Source organism: Pinus tabuliformis, chromosome 9, assembly GCF_031772625.1.
Source record: "Pinus tabuliformis cultivar Carrire ecotype Pingquan chromosome 9, CPIR1, whole genome shotgun sequence".
In the NCBI taxonomy this organism is placed as follows: domain Eukaryota; kingdom Viridiplantae; phylum Streptophyta; class Pinopsida; order Pinales; family Pinaceae; genus Pinus; species Pinus tabuliformis.
The window spans coordinates 788,476,730-788,489,756 of record NC_142307.1 but is presented as its reverse complement, the minus strand read 5'-3'; the positions used below and the strand labels follow the sequence as shown (position 1 = coordinate 788,489,756).

The window sequence follows — 13,027 nt, the reverse complement described above, 5'->3', positions numbered from 1 at the left end:
TTTTTAATAACATAGAAAAACATATTTATTAATTATGTAATTTTAAATTGTAACTATAGTAAAATTTGACCCATAAATATGGTCTTTTTGTTTAAACAACACCCTTTTTATTTCACATCTCAAAAATATAATTTCTTCTTACCAAATGTGATTTCTTCTTACCAATATTTTTTTTTTAAATCATTATACTGAAAAAAAAATATATAAATTCAAGTTATTCTCATTTAATAACTTTTATTAATATATAAAAATTTACATTAAAAATATTATCCCAACCATTAGCAAATTTCGATATTCAATTTGAACAGTTATACATTTAAAATGCTCAATTAGAGTTATACAAACAGATTGAGCAATCATCCATTAACAAGCTTTGAAGATACAAATTAAATTTGATATAAATATAATTTAAGAGATACGATAATACACAAATGAAAATTTTGGATGACATTTTGATAAGAAGGTAATATGTTGGAATTCCCTTTTAGTATTCGTGAGCAATTTCACACTCTGAAACTATTATCTTCATCATGTCTTGTGGATTCACCTTGAGGCTGTTACAAAACTTGATATCTAGATACTTCAGCTTTTTAAGCTCTCCTATTTTTGGGGACAATGATTTTAGCTTAGTACATCGGTTAAAATACAAAAACCTAAGGCTACAAAGATTACCTATTCCATCACTAACTTCTTCAATGTTCGTGGAAGACAAATTGAGAAATGCAAGCTGTGTCCGTTCCCACAATGTTGCTGGCAATGATTCTATTTGTGTGAAAGATAAATCCAAGACCCTTAGAGAGATGAGGTTACGTAAAAATGCCTCTGGGACCTCTGTCAATCCCAGATTCTTAGTGAGGATTAGACTTACTAAATCTGGACATCTAAGTTCCCTTGTGAGCAAAGATCTAATATCATTGTCATACACTGAAATTCTTTTACAATCCTTCTTAATCTCGGCCTCTGGGAATTGTTGAAGCATTTGACCTGCCCTTAACAAACAATTCTCGTACCTCTCACCAATATAGATTACCATGTCCCTCACAACAGCATGACATCTTAACTTAAATATTTTGCAACGGGTACAGAGATCTACCTTGAACAAGCAACGATCTTCAAGTAGATTGATACAACTGTTCTCCCTGTCCGTTATATATCCCGCCTCTCTGCTCTTAACAATCCCTTCTGCAACCCACATATTCTGCAATAGCTGCCCATCCATTTTCCAATCTTGTGGAAACATGGCACAATACAGAAAGCAATTCTTTAATTTCGTAGGCAGACTATTATAACTCCATTTCAGTCGGTCATACATATCTCTATCAAGACGAGGATGAGCCGCTGAAAAATTGAAATCCAAAGTTGGGATGCGCATTAAATTAAAAGCATTATACCACTGTGAAGGGCTGCTACCAATCATTGCTGCGGCTATTAAAATTACTGTTAATGGAAATCCTCTACAGTGGCCGGCAACTTGTCGGGCAATATCCTCTATTTCTTCCGGGGCAGGCCCGTCTTTGAAAGCTATTTTGCAAAACACGTCCCACGCTTCATTGGTGTACAGGGGCTGTATTTGCAGTGACTTTTCTGGATTCATTTCTGCAATCAATTCTTCGTTGCCCGTGGAAAATACTACTTTGCTACCTCTGTCAAAGTCGACACCCAATTCTTTCAAATTGACTCTGCTACACAGATCATCTAAAATGAGAAGAAATTTCTTCGTTTTGAGATGAGTAGACAACACAATCTCCTCCTCAACATTGGAACTGCTTGCAAGCTCTAACTTGATTTTCTGAGCAATATCATCAAATTCTAAAATAGGAAATTGAGTAATTGTCACCCAAATTACAACATCGAAGAAGTTACTAACCTTGAAAGCATTGTAGATTTTCTGGAGCAATGTCGTTTTTCCAACCCCACACATGCCATATATACCAATGACGTTAACGTGGGGAGTTTCAGTAAGCCACAGCTCTAGATCCATCTGGGCAGAGGTAATCCCCGAACCTACGAACCCGAAATCTGGTTCGTAACAGGTATAGCTACTCATGTGCCGAGGTGACACCATAATCTGTTCAGAATTGGAAAACGTTGTGAAGTCTCTTTCAAGTTGGTGAAAGAGCTCGTCAAATGTTGTCTCCCATTTTGTGATTCGCTTGGAGAGTTTCGGCCGGCAAAGGAGGCAATCAAGGCAAGGTTGCTGCCTTTGCCATCTATCAAACAACTGCCTTGCCTCTTCAACTGCGCTTTGTATCCTTTGCAAGCGATCTTTCATAGTGTCTGGCAGCCTGGTTTCCTGGTCTTGGAATTGGTTGTCTATATCCTGTAGAAGCCTCTTCATTTGAAGTAGCTCAGCATGTTTGAAAATCTGACTGTTTCCATCCAAGCGAATCACGTCGTCTATGTGCTGACTGAGTGGAGCAATAATACTGCGCTTTATTTTATTGGCCATGGCTTCTGATCAGAGCAGAAGAAGACAGAAGAAAACTAAATGTAATCCCTACGTTGGGCAAAGAGTATCCTAGTCAGAGGCACGAATTGAATATAATTTATTGCAGAAGAAATGATGGTTGATAGTTGTTAACTTGCAGACGCAAAGTATAAAATGCCAGGCCAGTAAAGAATTAAGTATAACGTAACATGATTAAAGATAAAGAACAAAGTGTGAGGATTGCGCATTCTCGGTTATCGAAATCAAATCTTTCGGGAGCCACCTTGCAAATTAACAATATTTCAAATACATATCTATCCCTTCAAAACTCTGACAGATAGTGATTACCCTCCAAAAATGCTTAAAACTAAATCAGAATAAATAAAAATGTAAAGTGTGCATCGCCTATGAGTATCATAGTGAATTTTTAAAAATAAAGTTGGGCGATGTCATATGGTTTGATAGGCGTTCGAAATGCGCGCACCGATGATGTGCCAGATATAAAAGGAGAAAACTGACTGGTTTTAGTAATTGCTTTAGAGTGGAATATAACCTTTACCATTTTTAATGTCATAATTATATTACTTTCAGTTTTCAATAGAGAACAATCCAACATTATTGCTCTCAATTTATTATAAAATTTAGTTACTGAATAAACTATGAAGTCTTTTTCTTTTCCATTTCCTTTTATTCTTTTCGAGGGCCTGGATTCTAGTAGTTTAAAATTTCCTTTTCTTCTTTTCGAGGGCTGGATTCTATAACTTCAATAGTTTAAAATTTCCTTTTATTTTTTTCGAGGGATGGATTCTACAACTTCAATAGTTTAAAAACCTGTGAACACTTTTTTTCTAATAAAATAGGCTTCTCATAATTACGACGATGGCGGGATTGCATTTACGATCTATGTTTGATTTACTTCAAATGATATAGTTATTTTAGTTTTATTTATTTCTATTATCAGTATAAATCATCACTTAGGTTCATGATTAAACCATAAAAGTATTTTTACTTTAATAAATGGATTTTTTTTAATATTAGTATGATAGAAATTCAAAGTATTATGGTCATGATGAAAAGTTTATTAAAATTGTAGTGTGCAAATTTAAAATAGATTCAAATATTTATTTGAAAAATTAAAATATATATAAAGAATTAAGAATTTATTAATTTAACAATAAACAATTTTTGAATTTTTTTAGTCAATTTTTTAGAAAATTCCTAATCTTCTTCCATAGCTTCTCTTTAGAAAATTCCTAAGCTTCTCCTTAGAAAATTCCTAAGCTTCTCCCATAACTATTCTCTGGAAAATTCCTAAACTTCTCTCATAGTTACTCTCTAGAAAATTCCTAAGCTTCTCCCCGAATTGAAACTTGAAAAAGAAAACATCACTCGAAGCAATTTTCTAACTAATCCAAAATCCCTTATTACACATTCATCTGCTCCTTAAAAATGAGGTATACGTTTAAATTCCTTATAGTAAAACGTGTTTCCTTAACTTGCATGAGGAGTAAGATTTGAAGGTTTATGTTTGAGTTACTTCTAATTATATTTTTGGATTTGAAGGTTTATGTTTGAGTTACTTCTAATTATATTTTTGGATCAGTAGTGTGATTACATGGGCATTGGATATTTAATACAATTGTAGGAGGTTAAAACTCAATTATGTTACTCGATTTCAATATTATACTCTGAACCAAATTCACAATGTGTTCTTGAATGGGTTTAGGAAGAAAACTACAACTCACCGTGAAACTCTAACTAGGACTCATATGGGGGCATTGTCAATTGTGTTGGACTCCTAACATAAAGTTACAACTATGAGGCACCCTTCTCTCATTCAACAATCTAGGAAGCTAGGGTTTTTCTTAGTAAGTGACACTACAATTTTTCACAAAGGGGTAAATTTTACAAAACCATGGTCTTAGAAATTATGGATAAAATGATCAAATGGGCCTTGGATAGATATATGTGGGATATTATAGAAGTTAACTATGTTCCTTGATACAGGTTTTATGCCATTGGACCAAATTTATAATTTGTCTCTAAATGACTTCGAAATGTGAGTTGTAACTGACCACAAAACTCTAACCAAAAATCCTATCTATTGAACCATCATTTATGTTAGACTCTTTGTAATGCCCCTTTTTCTAGATGATGATAGCATAGACCATCTCAGTAGTCTAGCCATTTAGATAGGTTACAAACTAAAAATAAATTGGGGAACCTTAGGGAGAGGAATCAATTAAAACAGTGACTAAGGAAAATTAATATTAAGTAATCACCTTATTAAATGAAGAAAAAGGTGATCCATGTTATTTGGATGACCCAATGTATTGACTCAAGGTATTATGATAGCCATCGTAAGAAAAGAAGAACTAGAGCTCATTCTTGGGATAGGATTGGATATTTGACAAATTGACTTTGAGGGCTCATTGAGGTTTTTGTGAGGGTTTGTAACCCTGAGCATGACCTTATTCAGTGTTGCAATGATACACCTTAGTTTATTAAGGCTAGTTTTGATGTTACAATAATACACCCTAGTTGGTCATTTGGAGGACCCATCTAGGTTTCTCACTAAGACTAATCATGAATTCATTTGTAGGTACTAGTGTGAAGGTTGCAGTAATTCGGGAGGATCAAATTGTTGTTTATATAATATCAGAATGAGTATATACCTCAGTCGTATTATAATAGAAGGTCAGAGGTCAAATCCATTACTTGAGGGTTGAGTCATTGGGAGGTTGAGTTAGTAATTCACCTAGTTCAAATTAAGGATGAAAAGGTTTAATTGTTTGTTGTCTTGAGGGTTGAATTACCTATGTTGAAGTTGAGTCTCATTGCAGGGGAAACTAAGAGTATTTACCCTAAGCCAAGTTATTTCCTCTTATGGGTTTAGTTCAACCATTGACCCAAGTTGAATATTGTGGGAAAAGAAAACTCGTGAATCCATTCCACAAGTTGTATTAAAGAGTTTGAAACTCATACAAACCAATGGATAAGTTAATCTTGAGGGCTGTTGCGTTATGCAGGTAGGGTCTATTAAAGTCATGGGCCAACTTTTTCTAGTCACCAAATATTAAAGGGTCAATTCGTTAAACCCTTACATAGGCTAGAGAATTAAGGAGGTTGTATTTACTCTATTTCATAGAGTTGAATTATCCTTGGGAATTTGATATGCCAATGAGGGCTGAATCCCATTACAGGGATGCATTTTCAATAGAAAAACATCAAATAGCAGGTAGTGCTAAAAGTTCATTGTTGGAGGGTGTGTATATACCTAGGTAGAAGATTAAGCTATTAGGCCCAAGATCAAAGACCTAGAGGAAACTGAGAAAGAAATCAAAGGGAGCAAGTTTATACCACCAGTTCAAGCCACTTTGGAGAGGTTGAAATTCTGTGTAATTGGAGGGTTGAATTTTATATGTGGAAAGATTGAAGGTTGAGCTACTCATCAAGGGGCTAAACTTGTTTTCTTCATTGCAATGGACTATGTCAAGTTCTTGCATTTTATATTTTATGAATGATTGTATACATTCCACCATTTGGTGAATAAAGACTTGATTAGTGTTCCATTTGAAAAATTGGTCTAGGTTTTATTGTGTGATGTTTTCCCCTTATTTTCATTATTGCAAAAATGTTGGTAAAAATGTATTCTTGCAATGTGTTTGATGAAATATCCCCAGGATTTTTTTGATTTCTATTGGCATATTTAGATAAGGGACATTATAGTGTCCTAAATCCATTGAAATCCACACATGGGAAATTTCACTTTTAACACTAGTTTATAGCTAGGGGCACCTCTCTCATGTAAATCCATCTCCTAAAAATTGTTTTATTCATCAATCTTTGGATTTTATTAGTAAGGAATAAAATAGTATTTGCACAAAGGAAATAATTTTGTAAAACCTTGGATGAGGAAATTGCAGATAGAATTCTTAGGTGGGCGTTTGCCAAACACACTTCAAAGAGCCTATGAAACTCAGCTATGGTATATTATCTAGATTGGTCATGTGTCCTTGAATGGATTTAGGAAGAAATTTTCAAATCACCACAAAACTCTATTCAAGACTTGAATAGGTGAACTATTGATTATGTTGGAGTCCTAACATTGAGCTACAAGTAGGGGAACCACTCTCCTATGATTATGTTTCCCCAAAATGGTTACATTTCATGATATTTAGAGAAAATTCTTTTCACAATAAGGAATAATGTAATTTTTGTACAAAGGAGTAGATCGTGCTAAAAAATGGCTTGGGAAATTATGGGTAGTGTGCTCATGTGGGAGTTGGACAAAAACACTTATGGGAGCTTATGAAATTAAATTATGCTACTTGTTGTCACTTTTAATGACACCGTAGCACAAGTGCTTCGGGAGACATATAAATCTTCCTAGAGTTAGCCTCTCAGTTGATTGTATATTAGTGCCTAGAACATCTTAGATAGAGGACTACATGGAAGATTTTCAAGTGGGGCTTTCGAGTGCACTCCAATTGTCATGAAGTTAAAAAAAAAAGGATAATAAAAGGGGGCTTGGTTCAATTGGCCTTCATGAAGGTAGACTCAAGCCAATACATGGGTCCAAATAATCAGGGGTTAAATCAGGCTATCACAAGGAGGAATGTCTTGTTCTAGTGGCTGACACACAACAACATGCATCTTAATATTGACATTGTAGTAAAGTGAAGAGGAGGAAAGGGAGGAGGGAAATCAGTGTGTAAGGTTGATTGCAATGCATAATCCTAAGCCACGATGTTCCATCAGAAATATGGAAGAGGGAGGAGATGAAAGAGCAGCACGAGTGCAGTGCTAGTTAGGGTTTCAAGCCATATACTCATGGGCACATTTGTATCCAAAAGCTCAAGAAAATATGTGCATGTTATAGGTACTTAAGTAAATATTTAGCTAACACATGTACTATTGCTACTTGGTAACAAATATACAATCATGAACAAGGGAGAAACCGACAGCTTCATCACACTATTTTAGAGAATGAAAAACATATATGGAATGAGATTACAGTGGGGAAAACATACTCCACATTGCCATGATTGGAATCACTAAAGAGTTTCATTAATCCTCAAAATGAGTCCCATTCACGAGTCCATTTACATTCAATAATATATAGCTCAAGTCCCTCATGAACAAGCTTCATAGAACCAAAGTGGAACCACAAAATTTGGACCACTGCGGGTGCAGAATTCCGGAACTTATATTAAGTGTTTCCTCCCCCTATTTATAATAAGAGGGGAAAATTTGAATTTACAGTTACAAAATATCTCAGCCAAGGGCTAGCTATCTAATGGACTAGCTACCTCGGACTGTGATAGCTCTACCCAAAATGATTTCCAAGGATTTGATTCCTTTCTTGAAAATAAACAGAAATTACAGAATAATGAAAAGAAAAGGAAAATGGAAAGATGATGGAGGAAGTTATCATCCTGTGGTTCCTGTGAAGGCCCTTGATCAGGGCATGTCTTTGTCGTGATGTGCCTTTCCTGTTGCTTGGTCGGTTCCCATTGCTTTCATCTTAATTGCCCAACTTCCCCACTCTCTATCGCTGATAGCTATCAACTGTGTTTGCTTGTCATAGAGCAGAAGCGGAGTTTTTCAGGGTAGTCCTTTACATTAACGACTAATTGGAGATTCATGCGAGGCCATTAATCTTCTTGAGTCGCCCAAACTGATTTGTTGTTGCACCACGCCTTCATCTAATACTTTAGTTGTTAACCCATCTACCTTCAAATCTCTGTACTACGCTTATCGAAGCGATATATGCCCTGTGAAGTAGTTAATACAAGTGTATTGGAGCTTAGAGATCGACAAATTTAAAACTAAACAAGCTTTGTAAACTGTGAACGATGATCTCCTTTGGTCCCCTATGGTTTAGCCCCCTTTAGTGTTTCTGCATCATAGGACGACAGACTGTGACCTGAGGGTTAGCCCAATATCGGAGGTCAGAAAATCGACGATTTCCTTTCAATGTCCTTTGGTGCATCCTCCTGATCCTTGCAATCATCGATCACTTTTACGTTAAGCCCTTGGAACCTCGACACCTTATGTGACTGTGGCTAACCCCTACATCAGAGCCCCTTTTATCAGTGGATCTCAAGTGGGGCTTCAACTTTAATGTAACAAGGTGACTCAACCTGCGAACGCCAGTTTGCGATCTCTAATGTGACATCATCCTCTGGCACGTGTCACCTTGTGATTGGTAACACGTGCCACCTGGATATGCCTTCTTTGGACCCTTGTAAATGCCAGATCTGTGTGCCACATGTCCTCTGTACCACCAGATCATGTTGATGTCAACTGCTATGTGGATTCATAAAGACCAATGGTATTCTACCATGTGGCCTATTGGAGGAGGGAGAAAAGGCCCATCCTTCTCTGGTTTTGCAGCTAATTTCCTTTGTTAATCGCAATCAACCTCTCCAGTATTTTAACACTAGAGGCCCAAATATCGACGATTTTTAATGTTATCGGCCTTCGGTAGTTTCATGATGTCGTATTTCATTGTACCCTCTAGTACTTTCGATCACCAATATGCTAATTCCCCATGAACCTCCGATTTCCTACTCATCCGTCGTTGCCAAGACCTTCAATTACCGATTTGTGATATCGGCGATCACTGGTCACTAATTTAACTTTGCTCTGCTACTAATGCTTCAGAAAAATCTGAATGCAATTTATGATGAGCCTTACCCTTGGTCCTTTTCTCTTTTTTTTCTAGCCTTCAAAGGGTAGTTTCAATCTTCTCTAACTTCCGATCCAGGAGTCCATTTTTGGCCTTCCACATAACATTAGAAAGCTTGTTTTGATCCCTATCCAATGCAGATGGTCTGATTCAGCTTTGAGAACTTTTGTGGCTTGGGGCAAGGCTGCAAACCTTTCTTCTCTTTTATGCTTTGGGTAACTTGAAAACACTTTTTTGCAACGACTGACAACAATGTCTACAACTGGGGACAATCCCTTGTTGGCAAGGTACTGAGAACCTACAAACCAGTAGCCTTCACCATTGGGCATGGAGTCAGAAATATAATGAATCTATACAACCAGAAAGTCTCCATGGGACTTTATTTTGCTGAGAACCCTTTCCTCATCAAACTAAAGTGTAGAAAAATAATTTCTACCAATTGGCAAATAAATGTTCAACTAGTGAGCTTATTTATATACAACTCCTACCTACGTATAGGACTTGATTAACCTAAATGAGTTCAACCCTCCAACGGAGCGAGGCCAACATTTGGGTGTTGGACCTAACGTCTCCATGTTGCTGAAATTTGAAAATAAAAAAAAGGCATGCACCATGAAAAATATTTAACTAAAAAACCTGATACATGCTCTGGGAACAACCTCTGTTGCTGACTAAAGAATGTGCTCATGTAATCAGCTAGAGGGTTATAGAACTGACAAGGGAAATTTGAAGGTACCTTATTTCTGTAAACAGTCTGCAGACCAATATCTTCTTGGTCAGGGAGGCCACAAATACTGTTCAGCTCCCCAACCTTAGATTTTTCAATAAAATATTGTTGCTAGAACCCTTCTCCCCAGTTTCTTGTAAACCACTCCCTTTGCACATTCGCAACCATCTGATCCTCCTCTGAATAATATGAATCATAAATCCAAGGAGGTTCTTGAACTTGTCCTCCAGGTGAAGGATGTACGTCATGGACTAGAGCCTCTTTGTTGACCTCCTAGTGGGCCTCCTCTTCTTGGGTAGCTTCCCATGACTAGGATTGTTGTGGCTCTGCATCACTTGACTCTCCATCAAAGTCGTATTCATCATAGGAAGGAGAAACATCAAATTCAACTGAATAAGACCTCTGAGGGTTTATTTGTAGCTCGATGATGTTTCCATCTTTGCATTCTTGGTAATTTGGTGATGCTTCTTGATGAGAGTAGATGTTTACTTGGAGTGGAGATCCACAGACATCTTCAGTAGGATCATTTACCTTAGGCATATTTTCAACATCAAAATACAGGCAGCAATCTTCAAACAGAGCATTTGTTGGATATAATCTTTTGCAATAATGATTGAATGATATGTGAAAGCTCTTTAAGGAAGATATGCTACCATCAGGTATTGTCCTGTACCAAAATCTAGAATCATCTTCTAAAGAATACATGAACAATTTCAGTTGTACATCTTCAAGAAAAATAGCTTTCTTCTCCACACATTCATGAAAATCTTTGAGGTTCTGGTCAGGCCTTCTATCTGTGTCTCCACTGAATCTAGAAAAATAGGTATTCCATTCATGCATTGAAGGGACATGATTGGGATAACTAGAAATATAAGAAAAATCCAGTGGGGCAAATTTGTTGGCGAGGAATGATAGAATGGCCATTTTGAAAACCCCCTAGGTGAGTGATCTCAGCTTCAAATCTAAGGAAAGTTTTCGGTTTCTTTAGCATCAAAGTGAGTATGAGGTTGCTTGAAATATAGGACGATCAAATAGAGATATGGAAAGTGGAGTCGCCAGGATGTTTACCAAAAAATTGAGATAGTGGAGTTGCCAAGGTGAGATATCTTCAACCCACACTTCCCTTGCTCACCTTATAGAGGGAATGTGAAACTTTGTATTACTGAAGGAAAAATATTCTAATCCATTCCTTGACAATGGCGCCAGAAAGATTTTGTTGCTTTTAACAGCACCTGTAGCACAAGTGCTTCGGGAGACATAGAAAGCTTCCTAGAGACAACCTCTGGGTTCATTGTAGACCATTGCCTAGGACATCTTAGATAGAGGATTGCATGGAATATTTCCGAGAGGGGCTTTGGGGTGCACTCCAATTGTCATGAAGTTGAAAAAAGGATAATAAAATGGGGCTTGGTTCAATCAGCCTTCATGAAGTTAGACTCAAGCCAATACATGGGTCCAAATTCTCAGGGGGTAAATCAGGCTAATCACATGGAGGAATGTCTGGTTCTAGTGGCCTACACACAATAATGGGCAAATTATTATTAACGTTGCAGTAAAGTGATGAGGAGGAAAGGGAGGAGGGAAATCGATGCATAGGGTTGATTGCAATGAAGAATCCCAAGCCACGATGTTCAAGAAGAAATATGGAAGAGGGAGGAGGTGAAAGAGCGGCATGAGTGGAGCGCTAGTCAGGGTTCCAGGCCATATACTCATGGGCACATTTGTATCCAAAATCTCAAGAAAATATGTGCACGTTATGGGTACTTAAGTAAATTTGTAGCTAACAAAGGTACTATTTCTACTTGGTAGCAAATATAAAATCATGAACAAGGGAGAAACCTACAACTTCATCACACTATTTTAGAGAAGGAAAAACATATATGGAATGAGATTACAGAGGGGAAAACATACTACACATTTCCATGATTGGAATCACCAAAGAGTTTAATTAATCCTCAAAATGAGTCCCATTCACCAGTCCATTTACATTCAACAATCTGTAGCTCAAGCCCCTCATGAACAAGCTTGATAGAACCAAAGTTGAACCACAGAATTTGCACCACTGCAGGTGCAGAGTTCTAGAAGCTATATTAAGTGTTTCTTCCCCATATATATAAGAAGAGGGGGAGCTCTGAATTTACAGTTACAAAATATCTTAGCCAAGGCCTAACTGTCTGATGGACTAGCTGCCTTGGCCTGCAAAAAATCAACTTCCCAAAATGATTTCCAAGGATTTGACTCCTTTCTAGAAAACAAACAGAAATTATAGAATAATTAAAAGAAAAGGAAAACAAAAATATGATGGAGGAATTTTTTGTCCTGCAGTTCCTATGAAGGCCCCTAATCAGGACATGTCTCTGCCATGATGTGCCTTTCCTGCTGCTCAGCCAATTCACATCACTTTCATCTTAATTTACTGACTTCCTCACTCTTTGTAGCTAATAGCGATCAACCATATTTTCTTTTCACAAAGTAGATGTAGATTTTGTTGGGGCAATCCTTTACATTTATGACTGAGTGGAGATCCACACTGAGCCATTAATCTTCTTGAGTCCCCCATACTGATTTTCTGCTCCACCACGCCTTATTTAATACTTCATTTTCTGATCCATCCGCCTTTAAATCTTCGTACTACACTTATCGGAGCCATATATGCTCTCTGAAGTAGTTAATACAATTTTATCAAAGCTCAGAGATTGGGGGCTTTAAAACTAAACAGGCTTTATAAACTGCGAACATTGATCTCCTTTTCCCCCTTACCGTTTAGCTCATTTTAGTGTTTATGCATCATAGGAACACAGGTTGTGACCTGGGGCTCAACCAAATATCGGAGGTCGGAAAATCGGTGATTTCCTTTCAATGTCCTTTGGTGCATCGTCCTGAAAATTGCAATTGTCGATCTCCTTTACGTTAAGCCCTTGAATCCTTAGCACCTTATGTGACCATGGCTAACCCCTGCATCGGAGCCCCTTTTATCAGTGAATCACAATTAGGGCTTCAACTTTAATGTAACAATGTGCCTCAACCTGCAAATGCCAATTTGCAATATTTGATGTGACGCCATCCTATTCCACATGTCATCTTGTGAGTTGTGACACGTGTCACCCAGATATTCCCTCTTTGGACCCTTGAAAATGCTTGATCTGCATTCCATGTGTCCTCCATACCACCATGTTAT

The 13,027-nt window shown here is 37.1% G+C and overlaps 1 protein-coding gene across 1 annotated transcript; it reads right to left on the bottom strand.

Moving 5' to 3' along the window:
- Positions 1–484: 484 nt before the first annotated feature.
- Positions 485–2,449, bottom strand: LOC149151104 (disease resistance protein RPS5-like). The gene has a single exon (XM_089443061.1). The coding sequence runs from the start codon at positions 2,447–2,449 to the stop codon at positions 485–487; it is 1,965 nt and encodes a 654-aa protein (XP_089299187.1).
- Between the last annotated feature and the right edge of the window lie 10,578 nt (positions 2,450–13,027).